The 26,557-nt window shown below is 41.4% G+C and overlaps 1 protein-coding gene across 2 annotated transcripts in view; it reads right to left on the reverse strand.

Annotated features, from left to right (window-relative positions):
* Window positions 1-25,843, reverse strand: part of Edrf1 (erythroid differentiation regulatory factor 1) — a 37,085-nt gene extending 11,242 nt beyond the window's left edge. Inside the window, exons 1-21 of one of the 2 annotated variants that reach the window (XM_057778070.1) lie at window positions 25,620-25,843; window positions 24,473-24,681; window positions 22,935-23,001; window positions 22,188-22,313; window positions 19,692-19,816; window positions 19,294-19,450; window positions 16,771-16,872; window positions 16,396-16,517; window positions 15,620-15,731; window positions 13,669-13,816; window positions 13,485-13,593; window positions 12,933-13,044; window positions 11,839-12,099; window positions 9,864-9,935; window positions 9,414-9,564; window positions 6,561-6,749; window positions 6,048-6,248; window positions 4,907-5,125; window positions 2,586-2,809; window positions 704-862; window positions 212-361 (exon numbers count right to left, since the gene is read on the reverse strand). In XM_057778070.1, the coding sequence (XP_057634053.1) occupies window positions 212-361; window positions 704-862; window positions 2,586-2,809; window positions 4,907-5,125; window positions 6,048-6,248; window positions 6,561-6,749; window positions 9,414-9,564; window positions 9,864-9,935; window positions 11,839-12,099; window positions 12,933-13,044; window positions 13,485-13,593; window positions 13,669-13,816; window positions 15,620-15,731; window positions 16,396-16,517; window positions 16,771-16,872; window positions 19,294-19,450; window positions 19,692-19,816; window positions 22,188-22,313; window positions 22,935-23,001; window positions 24,473-24,681; window positions 25,620-25,730 (3,126 nt within the window). In that variant the 5' untranslated portion in view covers window positions 25,731-25,843. The remainder of the gene's footprint in view (window positions 1-211; window positions 362-703; window positions 863-2,585; window positions 2,810-4,906; window positions 5,126-6,047; window positions 6,249-6,560; window positions 6,750-9,413; window positions 9,565-9,863; window positions 9,936-11,838; window positions 12,100-12,932; window positions 13,045-13,484; window positions 13,594-13,668; window positions 13,817-15,619; window positions 15,732-16,395; window positions 16,518-16,770; window positions 16,873-19,293; window positions 19,451-19,691; window positions 19,817-22,187; window positions 22,314-22,934; window positions 23,002-24,472; window positions 24,682-25,619) is intronic. The other variant, XM_057778071.1, reaches the window with a different exon arrangement.
* Between the last annotated feature and the right edge of the window lie 714 nt (window positions 25,844-26,557).

The following is a 26,557-nucleotide window of genomic DNA, read 5'->3' on the forward strand; positions in this document are numbered from 1 at the left end:
GTTGCTGGGAATTGAACTCAGGACCTCTAGAAGAGCAACCAGTGCTCTTAACCTCTGAGCCATCTCTCCAGCCCCCCTCTATGTTTTTTAAAAGTAGCTACATTAGCTGATACGAAAAGGTGGGTTTTAAAATATTTCTATACACAAAGCATGAAAAGGGAAGGGGGATTCTTTTAGACACAGCATGGAATGTAATCTGGGATGAGCACACCTGGTTTCTCAAACAGCTGTGGTACATGGAAGCCAGCCTGTGATGGATGGTCGCAGCTCGGTACTGACAGAGGGGCTGCCGAGCAGTCGCAGAGTCAACATCGCAGTGTTTCAGGGACTTCATCATAGCTTCGCTCACTTCTTTCTCAATCTGTTTAGGTATTTCAATGGGGACAGGAGAAAGTGTAAGTTTATAATCATGTAAGAACTTTCATATTAAATATTGCTTGCTGTCAGGGGTGATGGCACATGCCTTTAATCCTAGCACTTGAGAGGAGGTGGCAGAGGCAGGATGATCTCTGTGAGTTCCAGGCCAGTCTGGTCTACAAAGCAAGTTCTAAGACAGCCAGAGTTGTTACACTGAGAAACTCTGTCTTGAAAAACTAATAAATAATAAATATTGCCTACTAAAGAAAAGATGACTGATATACAATATTAAATAAAGGAGTAAGTAATACTGACACAAATTTAAAAATCCAGGAAATCTTATCACCTGTTCCTGAGCTTTTCTGGACAACGGAGCATAATCTTGCTGTAAAGTTGCCATGGTAAAGTATGTAGTGGACAATTCCCAGTTCACAGAATCCCAAACAACTGGATGCATGTCTCTCGTACCCAGTGACCTCAGAGCTTTCAAATAGTAATCGACAGCCTGTGAAGAGGGAAGGGAGAAATTAGGACTCTGGTAAAAATGTGCAAAGAACATAGTGAAATGAAACATGCTTCAGACCACTTGGACATCAATTTAATCTAGGAGAATTAACAAAAGGATGGTATCATCAAGAAGGGAGAAGAGAAGCAATCCAAGTATTTTAGCTAAGTGCTGTCTCTGAAACAGAACTCCATTATAGGGCCTGTCCTTGGTACTAACTTCTGACACAGGCTGCTGCAGGAGGATGTACTTTATTTTTTTTTTCACTCCGAAGGAAAGCTTGTGTAACTAGTCAACTACAAAAAACATTTTACTGTAAAAATCAATTTGCTCACCCTCATCTTCAAACACCTGGACACAGCATTCTTACAACAGTCACACTGAACCTCTTCTCTTCACCCAGAGATACTTGCTACACTTCAGGTGTTTGTTAAATGTTACAGACACACAAATTTTTATTTTTAAAGTCACTTCCATTTTAAAATGTACTATGCCAGGAACATTTTTCAAGAGTGTTTAAAGTTTCTAAACAGCTAATAATTTAAGTGCTCATGCTTTTTTTATAATGTGTGGACACATGCATGTTTTAAACTCAAAGATAACCTTGGAAGATGGTTCTCTCCTTTGACCACGTGAGTTTTGAGGTCTGAACTCAGGTTGTCAGGCTTGGTGTCAAGTGCCCTTACCTCCAGAGCCACACAGGCTCCTTTCTTGTACTCTTTCTAGCATTGTAGGAAAATGTGGTAAATAAACTCAACCCCTCTCCCTGCTATGTAGCCTACAATCCTCCTGCCTCAGTAAACTAGGTGTTGGGGTTACATGAGTGCAGCAAGTGGCTCAGAGCTATTCCTTAGACTGATTTTTTACTTGTTTTTATGTCTGCTGCACGTATATGGATACACGGAAGGCCAGGAGAGAGCACTGGATCCTCTGAAGTTGGAGCGGGGCAGCTCACAACTGCCCAACATGGGACTTGAACGCCGGTCCTTTGGTAAGAATATCAAGCATTTTCAATTGCTGAGCCATCTCTTCAGTGCCAGGTTCAATTCGTTTGTTTGTTTGAGACAGGGTTTCTCTGTAGCTTTGGAGCCGGTCCTGGAACTAGCTCTTGAATCCCAGGCTGGCCTCAAACTCACAGAGATCTGCCTGTCTCTGCCCCAAGTGCTGGGATTAAAGGCATGTGCCACTGCCGCCCAGCAACAGGTTCAATTTTTAAACGTAATATCAACTAAAATTTTTAGATTTTAAAAAACATTTAAAATATTTTTAAAAGTCATTTACTTTAAAAGGTTACTTGCCCATTTTCATACTCAAGTTTAACTTTTCTTCACACCTTAAAGGATGTACTCACCTGTGATATGTGTCTGATCATTACTGTGAGACTTGCTTCCACTTCTACTCTCTGATGCACATCTCTATCTCCCATACTGGACAGGACACACAGTCCTCACCTGCATCTTCTGGTACCTTCCCAGTTTCACTCTCTCCATGCCAATCTTCAGTACACTCAACATTTACTCCAGTTGCATCAACACTACTTACTGAAGCATCTTTCCTAGTAATCCCATATGCCATCCTCGGTACTAACACCTTACTGCTCCTATGAGCTGCCCACTCCTTTGCCATCACAATGTTGTACTCTCATTTAGTTTTACTCAGTGAAGAAACAGTCAAGTTTAGAAGGATGACAGTGAGTAGGTGAGGCCCAACGTAAAGGCCTTACCTTGCTGTAATACAAGCCCTCTTCTGGAGAGAACTCTCGTTTGAACTCATCCTCTGCACCACAGTGCGCCTGTGCACAGACCCGCATGAGTCTTCCTGTGTTGCACAGCAGAAGGGCAGCATTTGTAGCATCGTCAATCGACTCAAAGTTGTGAATCCCCTTTTCAAAACAAGAAAAGCTTTTTTTCCACAATTGTTGCTCTGCAGCAGACACAGATTTGCTCACTTCACAAAGAAAGAAAGAAAACAATTGCATAAGCAGACATCAGTGTGACCAATGGGGTCAACTGCAGCACTCTCTCTGATGCCTGTCACATGAGTCATTCGGGTGAAGCACTGGCTCCCACTAGCTTACAATGTGACTATACTAAGAACCAGGTCTTTGAAAAGTTATTAAGGCTAAGTGAAGTCATTAAAGAGTGAGGTACTGATCCAATATGACTGATCCCTGTAAAAAGGGAAAAAGACAGCAAAGCTCTAACAGAGAAAGGGCCTAGTGAGAACACAGTCGGAAAGTGGCTGTCTGAAAGCCAAGAGAAGAACCTTGACCTTGCGTCTTCAGTCACCACCTCAGGTACTTAGCAGCCCCAGCAGACTACTCATTTATTCACAGTCACTCTCAATACTGGCTGAGATTAAAACCAACCAAGACAACCGAGCAAATCACATTATTAGAAAGTGTTAAACACAACCATAGTTCTATGGAGTTTTAAGAGGCTATAGTCTATGCTTTATCTAATTCTCCTAGAGTCTGACTATACCCTACTCATGCTCTCCCACTGACAGATTCCAGATGTTCCTTAAGCACTCAGGTCTCTGTCCTGGCTGGTTTTGTGTGTCAACTTGACACAAGCTAGAGTCAACAGAAAGAAAGGGGTCTTCTTGTTTTAGGGAATGCCTCCATGAGAGGCAGCAGTAAAGCATTTTCTCATTTAGTGATCAAGGTGGGTGAAGCCATCCCTGGGCTGCTGGTCCTGGGTTCTATAAGAAAGCAGTCTGAGCAAGTCATGAGGAACAAGTCAGTAAGCAACTCTACTCCATGGCCTCTGTATCAGCTCCTGCCTCCAAGTTCTAGCCTTGTTTGAGTTCCTGTTCTGACTTCCTTCAGTGATTTACAGCAATGTTGAAGTGTAAGTCAAATAAACCCTTTCCTACCAACTTGCTTTTTGATAATGGTGTTGGTGTTAATAGAAACCCAAGACAGCCTCCCACAAACAATGGCCTCTTTATATTTTTGGTTGTGAGCCTAGCCTTTAACGGCTGAGCCATCTCTCCAGCCCTTAACAATGGCCTCTTTAAAGCACTGTTTATATTCAACTTTTTTTTTTTTTTTTTTTTTTTTTTTTTATGTGCATTGATGTGAAGGTATCAGATACCCTGGGACTAAAGTTACAGACAGTTATAAGTTGCCATGTAAGGGTGCTGGGAATTGAACCCACATCCTCCAGAAGAGCAACCAGTACTCTTAACCGCTGAGCCTTCTCTCCAGGCCCCCGGAGCACTATTTATAACCCCCAGGCCAAGTGTAGTTCACAACTGAGCAGGCAAAGAGATGTGTTCAGTTTATCTGTGGCCCTCAGTTACAGCCTGGCCCTTCCTAACCCTTTTCTCACAGCACCTAGCCTTTCCACAAACAGCCCCTCTAGTGGCTACAATTAACACCCTATGGGGATGCTTCTCAATCTGGGTAGCACCAAGCCATTTATAGCTCTCAGCATTTATAATCAACTACCTCCATTAGATCTTTCTACATTCACTGCTGTCACAAACCAATTCAGTGCAGCCTGAACCTCTACCAACTACTTCCTTAATTCACATGTGGCCTCCTGCTGCTACTGTGGACTTTTTGCCCCAGGCTCCTGTGCCCCGCACAGTCTCCAGAGCCTTCCCTTCCTCATACTTGCACCAGAGGTTCTTCTAAGGGACTACCGACCCAACTGTATCATCTTTCCCAAAGTCTTCAAATCCTCTACAACTGGGACAGTTTCCACTTCCACTGCACTGCAAGTAACCTTTACCACATTTCCCAGCTATCTGCATTATCGCAGATGTCCAAGTGGAAGAGGGGCCAGATGCACATCCAATACAGAACTTGGCACATAACTGGCTGTTCAAACTGTTTCTGAATTGACCAGTCTCAAGTATAGAAGTTAGAATGAAGATACTGGGAAGAATGAACCCCAAAGGGGAAAAAATGTTTTCTCTAATTTTATTTCTTAAGATTCTCAGAAGAGAACCTTGCAGTCACACCCCCTCAGGTGCCAGTTCTTTGCTCCACCCACAAACAGTACGACAGGGACCAAAGAGGACATAGACACTTACCTACTCGCTCACCCTGCAGTGCAGCAGCCTGATTCATGTAAAACACACCGATTTCATTTCTAATGTTGCCCATTCTCTTCAACACTTGTACATAGTGTTCAGGATTCTGACTTTTTAAGTCACTAAATTGCAAGATTTCATTAGCAGCCTCATAACATTTACAACTAACTGTAAGTTGACTTTCTAAGTCTGTAGAGAGATCTGTTGCCCATGCAAATCCTTAAAAGAAAAAGAAAAAAACAGGCCATGTTATGAGCCCTTCCTCCTTAATACCTATGGTATCTGACATTTTAAGTCAAAAAGAAAGAAGTGCAATATAGTATACATTCCATCAATATAGCAAAAACCTTAAATGTCATAGTAAAAATGTCTATTAATAAAATGGTATTTTCCCAGAATACTCATGTTTGATTAAAAACATATTTTTCTGTCTATAAATACCAAATATTTCTTACCATTCAGATTTTCGCATGATACATCTCTGTCGTCTAGTATTCTGTGCTAGCTGTAATACAGACCCAAGACTGACACTTACACCACAGTGCAGTGTGTTCACATGGATGCTGTGAGCTGAGTTGTTCCTGTGGTTAAATCACTATCTCCCTTTAGAACAGATGATATAAGCATATGGCTATGAGGTAACTTTCTCTTAGCTACTGGGCTCATCTAGAGTGTACTTAACCCACTTCCACCTACCACTTCTTCTTTCTGACAAGTACCCTAGATGTATATCCATGAAAACCTTACCAAGAGTGCATGAAGGAAACACAACCATACTCAAACCTTAGTTAGCTTTAATTAATAATTGTAAAATATTTGAAAATTATTTAATACAAACACACAGGACCATACTCAATTTATTTTTGTTTTTTTGGAGACACAGTCTCACTATGTATTCCTGGCTGGCCTGGAATTCACTATGTAAACCAGGCTGACCTCAAACTCATAAAGATCTGCCTGCCTATCTCCCCATGCTGGGATTAAACAGATTAAAGACGTATTATCACCAGACCCAGTCATGCTCAATTTTAAAATTTGAAAATAACATAAAATAGTTAACCAAAAAGCACTTTTGGAGCATACTTAAAAAGGCATGAGGGAGCAGATAATTCCACTGTGACCAAGGGAGGTGTCTGCATACCCTGGCAGCTGGACTCTCTGTGAAGACTATGGAGGATCTCCTGGTCTTCTTTTGTTTGGTAATTAAACTCCTCAAGGTGTGCTGCTCTGTTATTTGCGTTCTGGGCCAGCATGAGTTGGATGTCACCGCAGAGTGTCAGATATTGAGAAAGAAACAGCAGTACTTCAGAAAGCATGTTGGTGCAGAGGCAGCAGTAAGTATCTATTTGAACAATGGTGAGAAGGAGAGCCACAAGGACATTAGAATTGATACTCATGGCAGACACGAAGAGACTATTATCAGCTAAAGCTCTGTGCCTGACTGTCACTGTCCACATCAGGTGACACAGGGCTTTGAACACTTTACACCAAGGAGATGTTACAACACCGTGCAAAAAAAAAAAAAAAAAAAAAAAATGACATGCTAGAAAGTGTTGCTTTAAAATTAAATTTTTAAGCAGAGAAATGAAGGTTCACTATCAATCAGATGTCTCCCTCCCTCCAAGGCCTTCTGGACATACTCAGGGTATCTTACCATGGCTCTGCAGAGCTAGCTTAATGTATCGCAATGCTCTTCCGTACTTCTGAAGACTCATGGCAGCATCGGACAAAATATAGTAGGCCTTCGACGACTTGAGAATCAGCTGAAGTTTCATTTTATGTTGCCAAGAACCAGGGGTCATTCCAGACTGCCTGGAACAATTGCCCCTTTGAAGGGAGCCCACTGCAATAGGGAGAAACATCACATTCTGTCTGAATCTGTTTCAATGAAAGACAAAATAACCTGCCAGTTGAAACCCTCCAACTCAGGCGCTACTGGCAGGCTGAGACTGGTGACACTAGGCTTTCCTACTTATGGCAGTAGAGAAAGCAGCAGTGCCACAGCACTCGTGTGCTTCTTCTAAGGTCTTCGGCTTCCGTGCTGTCGGTCACTGCCACTTTCAATTCCCAAGTGACTCCTGCCAGCTGTTGCCAATTTCTGCATCAAACTACCAAACAGCATACATTGTAAAACAGTCTTAACCTCAGACATCAGACCAGTTTCTCTATGCCTCTGAGCTCACACACTGTTTTAGAGTATTCTTCCCAGTCAACACCCATCAGCCAAAGCCACTTCCTACCTGTTGCCTGCAAAGATGCTTGCTCTCCCCAACTCCCCACTGCACTTTACATTTCCTCTATCAAGAACACTGAAGCTGCTAGATATAATGACTCCTATCTAACTCTAGCACTCAGGAGCCTAAGTTTGAGGCCAGCTTGGGATAGAGAATGGTAACCCCAACACTAACAAAACCACAACACAAACTAAAACCCACAGCAGTCCAGCCAGTCCTATTACCTTCTATACACGATCATTTTACTCAAACACTTATATTTTATATACATGATCATTTATACATTCTATACATGATCATTTTTAGACCAACCATATTACCAGACACAGAAATAGTGACATAAAGTTAAAGGACTACATTGTTAACACACAGTGCACCAGAATACTCAAGTCTAACTATGCTGGTAAGATAAAAATATGGTGGAACAAAGAACACCCCCAGCCCATAGCTTAACTTTTTTGTTTTTTGAGATCATTTTTTTATTAATGCCACACATACTTTTTCAAGATATTTGTTGCTATGTACTATGATGGCCTGGGCTGTGCCTGTATCTTTTTCCTCTGTGGCCATAGCATTCTTTTTTTTTTTTTTAAAGACTTATTTATTTATTTATTTATTTATTTATTTATTTATTTATTTATTTATTATGTATACAGTGCTCTGTCTGTCTGTGTGCTTGCTGGCCAGAAGAGGGCACCAGATCTCACTACAGATGGCTGTGAGCCACCATGTGGTTGCTGGGAATTGACCTCTGGATGAGCAGTCAGTGCTCTTAACCTCTGAGCCATCTCTCCAGCCCTGCCATAGCATTCTTTGCACACAAGGCACTGTGAGGAGATCAGAGAACAATAAAGGTCTTGCTCACACTGTGTATGTTCACAGCTGTTTAACATAGGAGAAGAGGAATAAACCTGGGTTTAGGACACACTCATAAGACACACTGGTGACAAGGACAGCAGACTGGACAATGTTAGTGTGAGCAAGACTTACTTTTACTTTTCTTCCTTTCTTATTCCCTTTTCTTGGGAGTCTCACTCTGTAGCCTAAGCTGGCCCTGAACTTGCAGCAATCTTGCCTCAGCTTCCCAAGTGACAGACTACAATGAGGCCATCAAACCTGCATTGGAGCAGGGTTTCTCAATAGGAGAGAGGGACAAGAAGAGCTATTTTAGACAGCAACAGTAAAGTCCCAGTGCAGTTCTCCTTGAATGCAGAATGAGCCTGGCATACAAGAAGCACCACCATAAGTACTAGAGAAAGAAATCTGTCCCCTCTACCCTTGTCATTTCTACATTTTTTTTTTTACTTCAAGTAAACAGACTTTCAAATTATTAAAAAAAATACCAAAACCTAGAACTAGGGGGGTGGAGGTATGATGGTTCAGCAGTTAGGACCACTGGCTACTCTTCCAAAAGACCTGGGCTCTATTCCCCACACCCACAAGGGTGGCTCACACCATCTGTAACTCCAGTTATGGAGAATCCAGTGCCCTCTTCTGGCCTCTGTGGGCACTACATGCATGTGATGCACTGACACACATACCCGTAAACACCCATACAACTCAAGAAACTAAACAAAAAACCCAATCTGGAACTATTTAACAGTGTAAGTAGAAAGGGAAATACAACTTATATTAAGAAACAAGATTGCTATTTCTAGCCATCAACAATGGCACAATAGCAGCCATCTCTTGTAGGTGCTCACCATGTATCCAGCTCTAAGCACATTATCTTTTTTCTTCTGAGAAGGGTTTCTTGGTGTAATAGCCCTGGCTGTCCTGGAACTTGCTTTGTAGACCAGACTAGCATCAAAATCAGAGTTCTGCCTGCTTCTGCCTCTCCTGGCATGTGCCACCATATTAGTAACTTACATCTTCTAGAGCCTCTAAAGAAGCAGCTGTCAATGTTTGCAGTTTGAGAAAGAAGAGGCAGCTCAACTGAGTAAACAAGGTGTCCTCCGGAGCCAAAGTTTTAAGCAAATGGTCCGGTTTTTAATTCGTTGCCCTTGAACTACCCCACATATTTACCAAGGCAGCAACTCCCTAAAAACCTGTTGGGCAGGCTTCCCAAGGCTAACAGAGAGAGGTGGGTTCCTTAGAAAACTAGAAAAGTCCACAGAATCTCAAAATTATCTTTCAAGAAAAGGCTACCCTGACTTTCCATTTCCCTGGCTTCCTTCTCAAGTCATTCCAGTAAGTGCCTTGACAGGAGCCTTCTTAGTCACAGGACAGCAGTTACTCTGCTGAAGATACTATCTGCAAAGCAGTCAACTCACTTTTGTCCAGGAATAAGGCCATCTGCTTCTCCAGCCCCTCTGGACCACCCCTTGTGGATTCATCTTCATATTTTAAGGGGATGGGAGTGCTGGGATCAGCTGCTGGAAGGTCACTTTCTTTTTTGATGCTGCTATCTACAGATTTTAAACCCTTTAAAAAATAAAAACATACAAACACACACTTTTATTCCCCTCTTAAGAAGAAAACCATTTCATATATATATATTCCATTTACCAATAGTAAAAGAAAACCTAAATACGCAGCAGAATTTCTATCTCAGAGACTTAGAACTACATGCAACCTGATGGGAGAAAACTGACAAAATTTTCACTTAGGTGAAAGAAATAAAACCAGAGCAGGGCATCATTCAGAACATTTAAACATCAACAAACATGTGCTACTTGCAAATAAGCAGACTGCTGATCAATGAGGAGCAAACCTAGACTTACCTCCAGCACATAGCTGAGGACGAGTCGACAGCGTTCTTCCGTGTCGTGGCAAACAGGAAATGCACAACTGGGCTTCAGAGACAAACATTGACAAGTTACCAGCATGTTACTATTACAGCAAACCAGCTGACTCTTATTTCCCCAAAATTATTCAAACTCTGCAGAGCAGGAACTTAGAAACATGCTTTGTATTCAGGTTGGTGACATAGGTATCTAATGTGAATGTTATTGGTACTGTTTCAAATCATGCTCAACAAAAGACCTTTCAGTGTCTGTGAGGACCAACACTTAAAATTCTAAAAAGACTTCTATTTGATAAGAAAGTTCAAGAGTAGTAATGCTTTAGATAAACACACACCAAAGCAGTAGGTCAGCTTACTCCCATCAGCACAGAGAGCAGCACTGCCAGTAATACCATCATCTGGTAGTAGGCTAACAAGTACCACCCATCAGCCAAGTCCTTTCTTTAATTGATCCGCTTAATTAAAGAACAGAACCAAGAAACAGCTTCCAACCACACTAAGTGACATTAAACGCAAGGGCATTTCATCTGGCTAACTCCTGGGAGGCTTCAATCACCAGCTTTCACAGGAAACCCCACTCAGAAGACTGAGGGTTTTGTCAGAGGGCAGAGTGGGTAAATGGAGAATTGGGAACCCAGGAGCCCACACACTACCAGGTCATTCATCACAGGCCAGGAAAAGCTAAGGCATGCTCCCATGAAGATGACTGAACACTTTGTGTGCCTCAGACGTTGGTATAGAACATTTTCTGTAAAATCAGAGGATGTTATTACCTCATGCCACCCTTAAATCATCCAACTGTCCCAGCAGTCCACGATTCTGTAATAGTGCCGTTTCCCCAACACACATAAAAGTGCAGTTAACCACTGACTTAACTAGAGAGATATGGGGCTCAAGCTGAATGTGAACTGAGATTTAGACAGACAGGTAATGACTCATTTGTAAGCACACATTATATGTCTTAGATGGAAGCTTACACTCTTGTGAAGAGAGGAAACACAGCACAAGGATATCAGATATAGACAGGTTATGAGAGCGATAAAACAGCATCATTTGGCTGGAGCGGTCAGGGAAGGTCTCCCAAAGGAGATAACATTATTTTGGCCAAGACATAAGCCTAGAAAAAGGCAGCCATGAAAAAAAAAAAAAAACCAAAACCAGAAAACACATGTTCTAAGTAGAAGCGACGAAATAGGATCTTGGGTGACTCTGATGCTTTTCTTTATAGAAAAGAAAAGGGGGGAGTGAAGAAAGCAAGTCAGAAAAATCAGGTAATAATTTAGGGTAAAAGAAAGCTATGTTTTCAAAAGTTTACTTGGATATACAGTTCCCATCTCAACGCTAAACTCCAAGCTTAAATAAAAAGACTACTTATAAACACAAGTGTATTTCAGTTCAGTGAACAGCCAGGTCTTATGGGCTGACCTGTACCCAAATATAGGGAGTAGTATATAGGCAAGTCCACTGTTGCCAACAGATGAACGGTAGGATAGTCAGTATTACTCACGCCAAGAGACAGACCTAAAGAGGATGAGTTGTTAAGGTCCACTTGGCCTCAACCACAGCAAAGACCACAGGAACAAGCATTTTCTTCTGTAACACATGGGTAATTCATCAGTCTTCTCTACATGGGGACCACAGTGCCATTCTCTTCTCAATTCTGATTCTATGCTCACCCAACAAGCTGTACTCACCAGCAACTCAAATGCTAGACAGAAATGCCCTGGTAAAGAGAGGACAATGCTATGCACTGATCACAGGAAAGGAAAACCCCTACATAAATAGTGAAATACAGTTGCCTGGCTAGCACATTTGCTCACCATGGCCTTACATAATGTGGCTCAGTTATCCCAGGTAATTTTACTCTCGTGTGGTTCCTAAAGTCAAGTTATAAAGTTATAATGCCATGTTTTGCAAGGCTAGCAACATAAATACAAATAAAGCATGCTTACTCTGATTTGATGAATTGACTTGTATTTTTCTGGTACTGACAGTTCTCCAACAGACTTAATTATAGCCACTGCCTTGTTATCATCTGCCGGGTCAGAACTGGTGCTGTAGGTGCCGTTTTCATCACTATCGGGCATCTCTTCTTCCTCTTCACTGTAGCTTTCATCAGAATTCTCATTTAAAGGGGAGTCTGAACTTTCTTCTTTTTTAGGCTCATCCAACTGGAAAAGTTCTGAAAGCATGTAGTTGGCTGAAGCAATAATCTTACAAAAAAAGGAAGAAAGAAAGAAATAGATGTGAAGACTGAAGCTGCCTCACCACACTAAAAGTCTTAGGGGGGAAGTCTAAAGATAAGTTGTTTCACCACGGGTACTACACAAAGCATAGTTCCCAATTCAAAGCTACAATATTCTAGGCGTGCTCTGTGAAACCCAGACGGACTATTTCCTTCCTTTTAGAAATTTGTGTACTCTGAGTTCTACTCAACTGGAGACAAGCTTTCATGTGTAAAGCATTTTAAGTAGAACACTAGCAAATTCCATCTCATCCCAAGTGAAAATCAGAGTGTCTCTTTATAAGCTGTGACTGTTCAATCTTTGCTGGACAACTGTTACCATATAATCTATGGCTGTTAAGGGAGAAACTCAAGATGTGAGCCTCCCTTACTCTTTAACAAATGATGACATCTCGCTTCTGTAGTAAATCCTAATTGTGAGAAAGCAGAGGAAAAATGCATACTCTACTAGGATTACGAGTGCTCGCCACTGAACAGAGCTGCCCAAAAGGAATGTTAACAGGAGCCACACACGGAATTTTAAATCTTCCAGTAGTTGTATTGAAGATGTGAAATCTAATAAACAATTTAACACATTTAATTACATATCTACCAAATGTCCAACACACAACTTTCTCTCTTAAACTTCAGTATGCATTTTATACTGACAGATGCCTCAATTCAGATTAAGCACATCCATACTGTTCAGCTCCATGCAGTTAGAGGTACACAGTACAGAGAAACAATGTGACTAGGTTCCACCCCAACATTGTTCTATCAGAATGCCAATAATGGCTTACTCATCAGGCATGACAATCTTACTTGAGGATGTCTGCTTTTGTCCAGCAACTTAACACAGTTGAGAAGCAATGTTCTAATAGTCCCATAGTGTTTTTTATTTTGATTTTTCTTCATCATCATGTTACAAGCAACCCTGAAAGAAAAGCATGTCAGCTTCACTATCCACTTAGCTTCTCCTGCAGGACCAAATGGAGGTTCATCCTGTTGAAGGATAACAGAATGACTGATACAAAGACACACCCAATGCTGCATCTTGACCACCTGCCACAACTGAGCTTTCACACCAAAGATGAGCATTATTTGGTATAATGTGCCTGTGTGTATTTCTTTGCCCCATACGCTCCAACCCCCAAGCTAGCCCCATGCTAAGATGTATTCTTTTTCACTATGTAAACCTTTAAAAAGTACTTAGAAGCCAAAGCTTGGATAGTGAGACTACTCCTTATCTTAAACTTTAGTTTTCAGACAGGGTCTTGCTATATAGCCCAGGTGGGCCTTGAACTGGTGATGCTTCTCCCTCAGCCTCCCAAGTGCCACAAGCTGTGCTGGTGTGTCAGTTCTACAAGCACTCACTTGTATAAGAGGATGGCCACTGGCATTGTGAACGGGTTCTGGTACTTGTCTTCAGTTTCTTCACACAGAGTCGTGAGGTCATAGAGCTTCACAATATCACTGCCACTAGCTGAAAAGAAAAACAACCCACCTCAAGTTACAGCCCTCACACAAATCACTACTGTTCATTCAAGCACTAACTTACCTTTAAAGAGCCAGTAAGTATGGCCTTCCTTAGTACAATTAGATTTTAGAAATGACAAAATATTTTGTGCAATGTCTTTTATGACTTTAGTGGAAAAATTGGAGTTTTCCAAATTGGGGATTTCTTCTGTCTTTATCATTTCATATTTCTGTAAAGCACAAATCAAAGGCAGTTTAGAAAACCCTGAGAGTGTAGCTACTTACTATTAAAGACAAATACGTAAGTCTCAAGTAGAAACCTATGTAGCACATAATTTAAATCAGTGTTTTTTCAATCTTTTCCTGTTTCAAATGGCAAAGAGAGCTGAGGACCTTCCTTTGCCCATTCTCTAAGAATGACTTCTGATCTATTGACTCAGGCAAGGCACTGTCTAATTTCTTTTCTATCACAGCACAGACAGAACACTTCTCCACCTGATGTTTGCAGTAGGAAGATAAATGAAGGTGGACTTTATCTAGCAAACTTGAAAAAACAAAAAGAAACAAATTATTTCTGGCCCCTTTCTTTCTTCAGACACAAGCGTCTACAGATGTCTCCCCGGGCCTGCAGATTTTTCCTTTGCAGAGATGGAGCACAGGGTGCAGAAGCGGCAAGAGGAGGAAAGGTTTATGGATACTACTACTGCTATTTCTTGCACTGCTGGGAATAATGCTAAGGAACCTCACATCTTAGGCAAGTACTCCACTATTCTAAACTAAAACCCAGTCAACTACTACTACTTTTAAAGTACCCCCATGTTTTTTCAGTTTGTGTTCTGTGCAAAGTGCCCTAACCACCTCTTAGCACATCTTCTTATACACACACACACACACATATATATATATATCAATCAAACAAGGTTGTGTCTCATCCTCTTACACTCATCTATAGTCTTCAATATGGTTATCTCCCCCTCCAGCACTTCACACTGAGCTATCCCCCTCAATTTCACTTGTGTGTGGGAACTCCAATGTGTGGCTTTAATAGAGTTCTTGGTAAAAAAAAAAAAAAAAAAAAAAAAAAAACCGATCAGCACCTATTCAGATCAAGTGCCAAATTTTCTCCAGTCCCAGCATCCCTAGCAAGTACACCTTGAAAATACTGATTAGACATGTGTTTGATTTCCTCATTCTGAAACAAGTCAATATCCCACGTCAGTGAACTGTACCGCTGTCCTAGACCCGAGAGTCCCTCTCCCCTCTCCCCATCACTAACACTTTCCCTCTTTCTCCCCTATGCCTGCTGTCAACACCTCACTACAGTTGTCACTGTCATTTTTGGCTCATGGCCTAACAGTTGTTCCCCACCAAGGCTGCAAATTAGAATTGTGCACAAAGCTTTTTTTTGGGTTTTTGGAGACAGGGTTTCACTGTAGCTTTGGTGCTTGTCCTGGAACTAGCTCTTGTAGACCAGGCTGGCCTTGAACTCAGAGATCCATCTGCCTCTGCCTCCCAAGTGCTGGGATTAAAGGCATGCGCCACCGCTGCCTGGCTTACAAAGCTAATTGAAAAGAAAGTTGGTTCATAAGTCCTAGTCCTAAAAACACTTGCATCCAAACACATACAGCTGTTTAAAAATCCTTAGGTGACCTTGATATATAGCCCTGGTTGGACTATGATGATGGAAGGCACAGTATCTGCCAGATGCAATTATTACTGTGGCAATTCCTCAAGTTTTGTATAAACCAAGCAGATCCTTACATAACAAAGAAATGTGTCCATTGTACACTGAGTAAATCACTGTGGAGCGGTATTTATGATCTTCCCAAAAATTACTAGTAATAACACTCCTGAAACATCTAAAATTCTGCTCTTACCAACTTAACCATGAAAACACTGAAATTTCAGTTTATTCATACACAGGTATCTTCCTTGCCAAAGACACTCCTTAATATTCAGGGCCCTAAAAACTGTGGTGAAGTTCTCTGTGCACCAACCTACATCTGAGAGAGAGCAGACACTCTGTGTCTTACCTGTACAATCCCATTTACGTGGAAGCACATCACAAGCTCTGGTACATTGCAGATCAAGTTGTCCAACCAATAGTCAATTCCAGTTAACACATTAATTGGTTTGTTGTTATCCCTGAAAATAGACATTTCTAATGTTATCTGGCTTAATTAAAACACCCCATAATCAATCATCTTAGATGTGTTTTCCCATTTAAAAACCTTATTCTATCCTCCCTAGATGGAAACTGTCATACATACTCTTTCTGATAGGAAGACCCAGACACACATAGTTCAATAGGCACATTATGCCTAAAATCCTTCCAAAACCTCTGATTTTCTAACACACACTGCTAGGCTCTCAGTACAAATAGAAAGCAGTATGATGACATGGCTATGAGCTCCCTGTGTGCCTCACACATCCCAAAGAAACAGACACATGATGATACACAAGTCAGAACTGACATTGACTAATGTGCAAGGAACATTAAGAAAATGTTCACAACTACGTTAGAGGAAGCTGGCTAACCACCTCAAGCAATTAAATCAACTCTTGTATTTTGACTGGCTGTAGACTCAAACGTAAGACTAAGCTGGTTCCTCAGATGTCTGGCCTGGACTTTCAATCAGAACCAGAATGAACAGTTGTTTACGGGGCAGTCAGCATCTGCTGGCAGTGCTTCCTTTCTTACTGTGGCAATTTCCATTGATAGGAGGAAAAAATGAGAAAGAGGAGGCCAACCCAAGAGTCAGAGGAGAGCTTATCTAAAGAAAAGTACAAGGGGCATAAGGTGGTTTACCTGAGACGTAAGCTAACTGCTGGATATCTGCCACCACCAAATATAGGCATGTTAGAACCAACCAGCATATGGATATCTTCAAAAGTCCACAGGATATTCCGGACGAAATCATTCTTAAGACCCTTTAATTTAAAATAGGAAAGATTATAATAGCAAAAGATTCAGTTTTCCCCCCATGATCCAAAGAAACACTAGGAAAGGAAAAGAGACAAAGGAGACAAAGTCAGTTCCCGAGAGCTGTAAGACAGAGAGATGTTTACAAAGCAATTCTGAGGACCAAGTGGCGTTATTCCTTATCAGTTCCAACTGAGACTAGTTTCAAGTGATGGAGTGGACTGGGGACTAGTCGTCTCAGTGGGTACATGGAAAGCATACCTGACTGTTCTCCCCGTCATTGAACAAAGTAGTAAGGTTTTGCTCTTTGGGTGCTGAGGCCACATGGCCCACTATGCATGAGGGCTCAAGAGGCTCCCTGCCCTGTGGAAAGTGCAAGATAAGGAGTGACTGTGCTGCCAACACTTCTTAAAGTTGACCTATGCTTAGAGTATCACCCACCAACCAGAACACAAACCCCAATCTACCTGTGTGAATTAGCCAGTGCAATGAATGCACGGTGCTCATCACTCATTGGGTGTGGCTCTCTTTAGCTCTGATTTCCCACAGATGCTGCAAGCTAATCATATTCGTATCTTAAACGAGATGGATTAAAGATCTTTCAAGAACTCAGTTTTCATTTTTTGGTTTTTGCACAAGTCTGATGTCTGATTACCACTCTCTGGCAGCCTAGCACATCTCTACTGAACTGAAACACCTAGCACCCCAGTCAGAGTTTAAAATGCTCTTCATACCAACAGTCTCCAGTTGAGCATGTCCTATGTAAGCTTCACAGAATCCTAAACCCCAAAGACCAAGAGAAAACTTTCCCATTAGCAAAAAAACCAGTTGCCTGCCATATACTTGCTTTTGAAAATTCATGTCTATTGAACATCATTCCTACCACTGTCCTAAAAAACAAATAAAACAACAAAAAAACAGAACAAAATAAAAATATCAACCAAAATCCAAATGTTCTAAATGGCATTACAACAGAAAAATCTACCCCCCCCTCTATATAATCCAATGCTTTCCCATTTATTTAATTTATTGAAACTTTTTCTTTTTTTTGAGACAGGGCCTCTCTGTAGCTCTGCCTGTCCTGAGTGCTGGGATTAAAGGTCTGTGCCACTATAACCAGCACTTCTGCTCTTCAGAGTCTGGAAAACACTCAAGAAAACACCTAGGTATTGGGTAAACACAGCACATTATCCATTTTGCAGTCATTAGGCAGCTGTCACCAGGAAACACTACTTTAAACCTTTAATAGCGATGCTGTCTTCATCTGCTGAACTCACAAAACTGTCTTATTCTACTGAATTATGTGTAAGTCTACAGGGGTATGTACATGTGAGCGCAAGTCCCCTAGAGGACAGAGGAGGACAATGGCTCCCTAGAGATAGAGTTAAAATAGCTAAGAGATGCCCAATTTGGGTGCTGGGAATGGAACTCAGATCCTCCATGAGAGCAATGTGTATTTAACCTACCAAGTCATTATTTTAGTCACTGTAAAATAGTTTTAAAAAATCCTTTAGTTGCATATAGCCACATGTAATAAAACATGCAAAGTAATGAATACAGAATGATATGCCCTTCCTTCTTGATGTAACCACTAAGTACCTCCTTCCTTTTATATTTTCTCTTTGTGGAGGAAAAAAAAAACCCTTAAATTTATTTATGTACTTTTATGGAAAGTCTTCTCTACTTTAAAATCCCTACAACTAAAATCAAGTTAGTTGGTTTTTTTATAAAAATCAAGTTAAGTGTGTGTTAATTTTTTATAACTCTATAATGTGTAAAGACTGAACTAATCTGGTTGAATCATGCTCAGTGCATGAAAATACACACTAAGACAAAAAAACATTATTTACCAAGTTAAAAGCTCTACTTTTACTTCTTTGGGCTTTTTAGTGTATTTCCCTAAAAATAGAATGCCACAATTTAACATCTTTATAGTGTTATTCCATTCTATGGTACACTCAGTAAGTTAAAAATAACTAGGGGCTGGAGAGATGGCTCAGTGGTTTAGATTACTGATTGCTCTTCCAGAGGACCCTGGTTCAGTTCCCAGGATGAACATGGCAGTTCATAACTGCCAGTAACTCCAATTCCAGGGGATCCAACACCCTCTTATGGCCTCTGTAGGTACCAGGCACACACATGGTGCTCAGACATAGAGGCAGGCAAACATTCATGAACATAAAAAACGAGTAAGTAAATAAATAAGGAAACACCAGCTCCCGTGGTGTAATGGTTAACATTCTGGACTCTGAAACCAGCGATCCGAGTTCGTATCTCGGTGGAACCTCGAGGAAGAGGCCCAATATAAACAGGCTGCCCATGCATGCTTCAGCATTGCCGGGGGATGTTTCACATAAATAAATAAGAGAGCAAGGACATGAAAGGAGGACAACAGTCTTTTCTTTCTTCCTTTCAAAATCTTCACATAACATTAATGTGGGGCCAATGTCAGGAACCTCAGTTTAGATAAAACAATTTAAATTATAGGCATACCTATTATCTAAACACGGCAGGTACTTATACATTTAGAGTTAAAAATACATTCAATAGTGCTCAATTTTTTAAATAAAATAATCAGCAAGCTACTTTAAAATATTTCAGGTTACTTAATAACAATTTTCGAACCATTCATGTTAACTCCCATAAATTCTACTGTGGGAAACTAAAAGTGTTTTTTTATCAGATAAAGTTGATAAAATACTCCTCACCCTATTCACCACCTGTTATTTTGTAAGGTTGTTTCCTAAGTGACTTAAAAGAATCATCATTCAAGCACTAACAAACCTGACTGGAAGCACTGGGATCTTCAGACACTGAAGAAGGCATTTCAAAGGGAGCAGGCCAGGAAGCCCCTTCAGACTCATGTGATTGATCAGAACTTGATGATTCTTGCTGTTCTGCAGGAGATGGGACAGGCTGAGCAGCTCCATCACCATTGATGCTGGTCAAATCAGAAACAGAAAAAAAAAAAAGTCACCACATTTATGTTAACAGTCTACCCATTTGTATGAACTAGATTCTATAACCAAGTACACATCCTGCCTATAAGAAATACAATAAAATAAATGTTAACAAAACCACAGAAGCAAAACTTGAACTGCTAATTTTACCCTCTTCATACTTAGTATATTTTAGACCAGAATCTCATTTCCTTAAGATAAAAATAAACAGAGGTCAAGTACCTGTAGTATAAGAACTTGGAAAGAATAGCCTTCTGATACCAGTGCTCTTTGCTTTTCTTCTTCCTCTGCCACTTCTGATCGATCAGTCTTTGATAAAACTCTTTCAACCACGTCCAATCACCAGTCTGAATAACATGAGACAGGACTGAACAAATATGCACATAGGTAATAGATGTGAAGTGTGTTGAAGGCTCAGCACTATCAGTGGTGCTCCTAGGACCTCTAAGAGGGAGAGCTTAGTAGAAGGGAAGTTAGGTCACCGGAGGCGTGGCCTTGAAGAGGATACTGGGACCCTGGTCCCTTCTTTCTTTCTTTGCTTCTTGGTCACCATGAGGGAAGCGACTCTCACCCCAGACTCAAAACAGTGGTGCTGTGGTAGGGTGGAACCTCTGAACCCACAGGCAGGATAACCCACATCTCTTCATGTCGACTGTCACCGTGACAAAACATGGACTAAAACCCAGCCACCACTCTTGTTTATAAGGAGACAGTCTTTAGTTATTAATTTCTGAATACTGTTGCATAAGCATGTACCTATAAACACTGCTATCTTCCTGCACCCAATTCACATTTCTCCTAAGCTCACATCTTTCTCCTCCAAGCCAGGCCTAGGGAAGAAATCCTTTCCTGTAGTACCTACTTTTACACTTTATTCAAAATATCTATGTATTACTCAACAATTAAACTAAGGAGTAATAGCTCTCTCTCTCTCTCTCTCTCTCTCTCTCTCTCTCTCTCTCTCTCTCTCACACACACACACACACACACACACACACAAACACTAGGTTCTTTTCTAAGGAAAAACTACCTCTATTATCAACCTGTAACTTACTTTTCTTTATCAAAGCACTGAAGAAGCTAGGACTGGGTCAGGTCTGTCACCCCAGCTACTGGGGAGGCTGAAGTAGGTGATCTGCAAATTTAAGACTTGTGTGAACTACAAAGTGAGTTGGAGCCAGCCTTGCTAATTAGGGAGAGGGGTGCTTATGGCAAACACTACTCTAGCATGCATGAAACCCTAGGTTCAAACAAAACAACACCACGTTTTTAAATATTTAAAGAATATTCTTTAAAAAGCAGTATAAATTGGTAGAAACATCAACTACTTGTAACCAGTTCATGAAAAATAAGTGTAAACATGGAAGCAGGCCCTGAGAAGCAAATACTTTCCTCAACGCCTAGAGGAAATCTGTTACCAATAGTCTGAGAAGCTGGAAACTGGTTAATATAACCAGTTATATTCATAGGAATAGGGCTCTTTAACATTGTTTGCATTTTTGACAGTCATGTTTCCTTCCAGAGTATGCCTACAACACACTTTAAAAGAGTCCTTAAAATTTCAATTAGTTCCTTTAATTTCACAGTTTTTTTTTTTTAAAGCTTTCTGTAAAAGATTTTATTTATTTATTATGTATACAACAGTCTGCCTCCATGTATGCCTGCAGGCCAGATGAGGGCACCAGATCTTATTACAGATGGTTGTGAGCCATCATGTGGTTGCTGGGAATTGAACTCAGGTCCTTTGGAAGAACAGTCAGTGCTCTTAACCGCTGAGCCATCTCTCCAGCCCTAATTTCACAGATTTAACAACTACTTTTTAAAAATTGATGTCATCCTTTTTCTTGTCTTTTTTCTTGGTTTTAAAAATGAATAAAAGAGGGGGCTGGTGAGATAGCTCAATGGTTAAGAGCACAGACTAATCTTCCAGAAGACCCAGATTGGAATACCAGCACCCACATGGTGGCTCACAAACATCTGTCACTCTAGTTACAGAGGATCAGACACCTTCTGGCCTCTCTGGGTACCAGGCATGCATGTGGATCACAGATGCACACATGCACCTAAAAAAAAAAATTCTTCTCTGTTCTTTTCTTTCCCTCCCTCCCTTCTTTTTAAAAGACAGGGTCTCCCTAGCCCCAGCTGTCATGGAACTCTCTACATAAGCCAAGCTGGCCTTGAACTCAGAGAACCCCACCTGCCTCTGCATCCTCAGCCCCAGAGTTAAAGGCATGTGCCATCATCAACCGGTATTGTTTTTAAATCTTTAATGAAATTTTTTTTAATTGCTGAATTTATAGTTATAATTACAATTTAGCATTTTTTTTTTTTAAAGTGTCTGTGTGAGTATGTATGTGAATGTGTTTGATGTGCATGCATGCAGTTCTGTTACAGAGGCCAAATAAGGTTATCAAATGTCCTGCTTTATCATTATCTGCCTTATTCTTCACTGTACCCCAAGCTTGTTTTTCGTCATTCTCCACCCCGTCATTGCCCAGCGAGCAAGCCCCAGCGATTCCATCTCCAATTTCCCACAGATTAATGGGGGTTACAGAACTGTATTACTATGCTCAGCATTTTATACAAATTCTGGGACTTTGACTCAGCAAGTGCTTGTAGCCCTACTCTGGCATTTCTTTAAAACAGAGTCATACTTTCAGTGCTCCTGAGCTATAAAGAGAAATGCTTCTCTAAATGATTTTTGCATAAATTAATTACCTGAGATGACCTCATGAAGAGTTCTTGAATATCCAGCTCATCTAGTAAGAGGGTCCTTCCTATGCGATGGACAGCCATGCTTACATGGGACTTGCTGTAGGGAATCTTCAAGAGCTTTTTTATGTTCTTAAAAAAAAAGTTTAGAAAGGCTCTTTTAGTATGGCCAAAATCTTTTGGATTGTTAATTTCATTTAACTCGAAGCTTAGTAAGCCTTATTTCCTCAAGGTTACAGAAACTAGACTTGACAAAAGAACTACAATGATATGGAAGACAGGTCTTTATAAACTCTTGAGTTACACTGTCAATGTAAGTGACAGCCCAACACTTACTTTCACAACAGAATTCCTTTTTATAGCAGTAAGTGGAGGCATGTGGTCACGCAGTTGTACCGACCAACAGAAAAAAAGTTACTAATCAAAGATCAATGGCTACTAGAATATCATTTTTAATTCTTAACTGGTAGGATATGAAGAATAACTCCAAACATAGTATGTTTCCATTATTACTATTAAAATACAACCAACAGTATATTTTTATCACTGCCACTGTTTCTGGAATTCTGTCCTCTTAAAAAGGAGATAAAATGTTAGTATTTTAAAAACAAACATAGGTATTAATAACCAGTTAATTTTGCCTTACTGAATTGTAGATAGCAAGTCTGTAAAACAAAACATGGTATAATGCCCCCACCCCATGCCACCTAACACCGTATATCCCCAAATTTAACACTTGATAACAACACTCACTTCTGAGTCAGAGACCACATCCACATCATTTCCCACTGAGTCAATGAAGTCATACGCCATCCCGAAACTATGGAAGGAAGGGGTCACAGGTTGAAAGCCGAACAGAGTATCAAGTTGCACTGCTTCTGGAACACACACAGCTACATCTCACACTTGGAAATCAAGGTGCCTACTACTTCCTTCTCAGTTGTACATAAGGCACACCTTAAAAATACACTCACTTTATAAAACAGTAAGAACTACGAAAAGCAATTAATATTATCATAAACCCCAAAACTCTCCAATGTAAAATAGTTCAACTTTATTCTTTTTACATGTGGAGAAGAAAAACAAAGAAATATATATTATGATTTTGTGCTCCTAGGAGTATATAATACCAATAAAAGGAAAAACTGTACCTAAAATCAATTCAATCATAAAGAGAAAATGAAAAACTGGTGAGCATCCAACTCATTCCAAGTCACCACATGAGGGTCATGTATGTTATTTACAAGCTTGAAAAGCAGGTGATGTCACCATTTCCCATTAGTAAGTGACAGAGTCAGGACATCTAGTGCATATGTTTATATGATTTTCCATCTATTCTAGGTAAGTAGGTTAACCATGATTCCTCATGTGCAAATACTTAATAGTGTCTATCTTAAAAGATGGCTGTAAAAGATACAGGTGAAAAACAATGCAGCATAGTACTTATATAGTCAACATAACTATTTAAATCAACTCACCACATTTAATATAATTAAGTCATTTTCAAAATAACAGAAATATATGGTTATTTTCAGACTTTTTATCGGATCAAAGAGGCTACAAATAAATAACTCGTGAACACAGCTTTTACCCTATGAGGCATCAAGATAATTTCTAAACTACTAGCTCATTGGGTATTAATATTTGTGGTTCTTGCTATGTAAATTCTATGAAATATTTTTAAGTCCAATAATTCAGGGGAAGAAAAAGAACACACAGCAAACGGCCTACAAAAATGTGGACACTAGCTAAGGCCAAAGGATACTCTCAACTTTAAATACCATCAGTAGAATTTCCTGTGTGGGTCAAGGGTGTAGAGTTCCTAGCATGTGGGGTTTTTAACCTCGGGCTTTCTCAAATGCTACATCACCATTTAATAAAAACTCCAAACGGCAAGCTAAGCAGTGGCTTAGTTCTTGCTCCTCACCTACCACCCTATTTGCACATGTTCAAAGCATACATAAATGGCTAAGACAGCTTATCAGTAGTCAACATGCACCTTTGTTAAACCATGCTGCAGACTTGAAGAAAGCATATACCTGATTATCTTCCTATCGTAACATGGATTTGAATGACAGCTCTAATTTTTTATTAAAAATATCTGAGCGAAGGAAGGTGAGCTGAGAAAAATGTATAGCTCAATAAAATCAATAAAAAATTTTAAAAATGATAAAAAAAATAAAAATATAAAAAAATCTGAGCAAGTTAATGTGCACCTCCAATTGAACTGGAAAACAGCTTTAAGTGGGGGTTGAAAGGGAGGGAAAGAAACGACAGCGATTAAAATTCACCTCGAAAACGGCTTGCTTTTCTTACTGTTGCCAAGAATGGTAGTTCCTGCTGGCCCGAGTTTGGCACTCTCTCGTAACCAGTTGGCAGGTGGGAGTTTCAAGTCTGTTTTTTCTTCCAGACGTGCAAATGCTGTTCGAGGAGGTGCAGAAGAATATTTCACCACAGCTCGGCTTTTCACTTCATTGCCTCCAAGAAATAAAGCTGATCCCTAATTAACAAAAGGAACGGAGCCTTAATGAATACTGCTAGGAATGACAATCGCACCTTCATAAAAATAGAGCAAGAACCCACCAGAGCAGGCTTCACGAGGAGCCCATGCTGCCTGTCAGTTAATAAACTCAAGCTTAAATTATGCTTACCTTGCGCTTTCCCATCAAACTTAAAAAGGAGCAATTAAGAAGTGGATACAGGCCAACCAGACTGCTTTTTAAAATTCTGCGCATAGCAGCTGCCCAGCACTGTGGAGGCAGGCACAGAAGGGTCACTACGGGGTCTAAAGCCAGCCCCACAGGTCTATACAAACAGTTCGACACCAGCCACGACTACCCAGTACACTGAGTCACATAAAGGGTAACATCAGAAACCAAGTGCGCTCAGCTGGGTCCTGCTGACTACCCGCAAAATGAGCAAGACCTCTGTACGGCTTTGATAGAATGGTTTAATTTTAGCATACATCAATTACAAAGTCATCTGTGGGAAGATACTGGGTCGTGGTCTGTTTTATTAAACATGCGGCGACTGCTTCGTAAGCTCGCCCTAATATTAATTTCAAATCAACTCCATAGTCTTCGCTGCATACCCACAGTCTGGATTCACTAATCTAGAGCCGCCCCTTTAGGCTTGACAATCACTTTACGCCTTTTAAGAATCAGTTAAGATTTCGGTGAGGCCCTCCCTGGCGCTGTCCCTCTTCCCCCGTTCGGAGGGAACCAGTCCTAGCCAGCAATGACCCCCGAGTGGGGAAGCAGGTGTGTTCTGCATTGGATGCCTTGCAAGCAAACACCTGCACGCCCGACGGCAGGCACACCCGGTGACTCCTTCCGTACTAGAGGTGTCAAGGAGCCGTGGAAGAAAGCTCCAGAAGCTCCGGGATTTCCCTTCCAGGCCCGGCGGGTCTTGGCAGGTCGTGCCCGCCCGAAGACTCACCTGTGCAGAAGGTTCCTCTGACTCCGCCTGGGACAGGAGGCTGAGCCCTCCTCGGGTAGCCGCCCCGGGAGGCGAAGCCTCGGCTCCTGCTTCCTTGGGGTCCCCCATCATTTCCGTCCCGGGGGAGACGACCAGACGCGCGAGCCCCAGAGTCGGCGACAGGAACGCGGGCCCAGAGACGCAGGAGAAGCGCAGAGCGAGAGACTCGGGCGCTCAGCAGTTCGCACTTCCGGCGGCTGACAGGAAAGGCTCGAGGTGACGCGATTAAATCTCGCGAGATTTACCCCAAAGGTCCAGCCTAGCCCCCGGTTCTGGCTCCTCCTCCGCGGCGGGCCCGGAGCTGCAACGCACCGGCGCCTCTCACGCACTCGGGGCGTCCACTTCTCGCGATATCCACGCCCGGGCTCCTCCCCCTCGCTTGCGCTGGTCTTTGTTGGCAAACAATTATTAGGATTTGAGTCAAAGTCGCTGTGGTTAGGGAGGGGATGTGCTGCTCAGTGGTTCGCGTGATCAAAGCCCAAGCAACAGTCCTCAGCCAGTCCGCGTCCTCAGGGCTTCTCCGAGTTCCACACGCGCAGGGACCACCTGTGGGTCAGCACCTTCAGATTAGAGGGGCTGGAGGGCCAAGATCCCGCGTTTCTCCCTGAAGCCGCTCCAGTGCTCTGAACAGCAAGGAGAGAAAAGTCGTCAGCCTGTTTCGTAGTTTTCTAGGCAGCGTCCCTTGCAGCCCTGGCTGGTCTCGAACTCGCTGTGTAGCGAAGGGTGACCTTGAACTTCGTGTAGGCTAGGCAAGCCCTCTGAGCTACATTTCCAACTCTGCACCTAATATCAGACAAACTCTGCCACATTCCCCATAAAATATAGTTTTGAGGTTAAAAAGGTTTTGTTTGCAAAAGGTATTTTTTGAATTTTTTTTTTGTTGTTGTTGTTGTTTTGTT

This window comes from Chionomys nivalis, chromosome 8, assembly GCF_950005125.1.
Source record: "Chionomys nivalis chromosome 8, mChiNiv1.1, whole genome shotgun sequence".
Lineage (NCBI taxonomy): Eukaryota > Metazoa > Chordata > Mammalia > Rodentia > Cricetidae > Chionomys > Chionomys nivalis.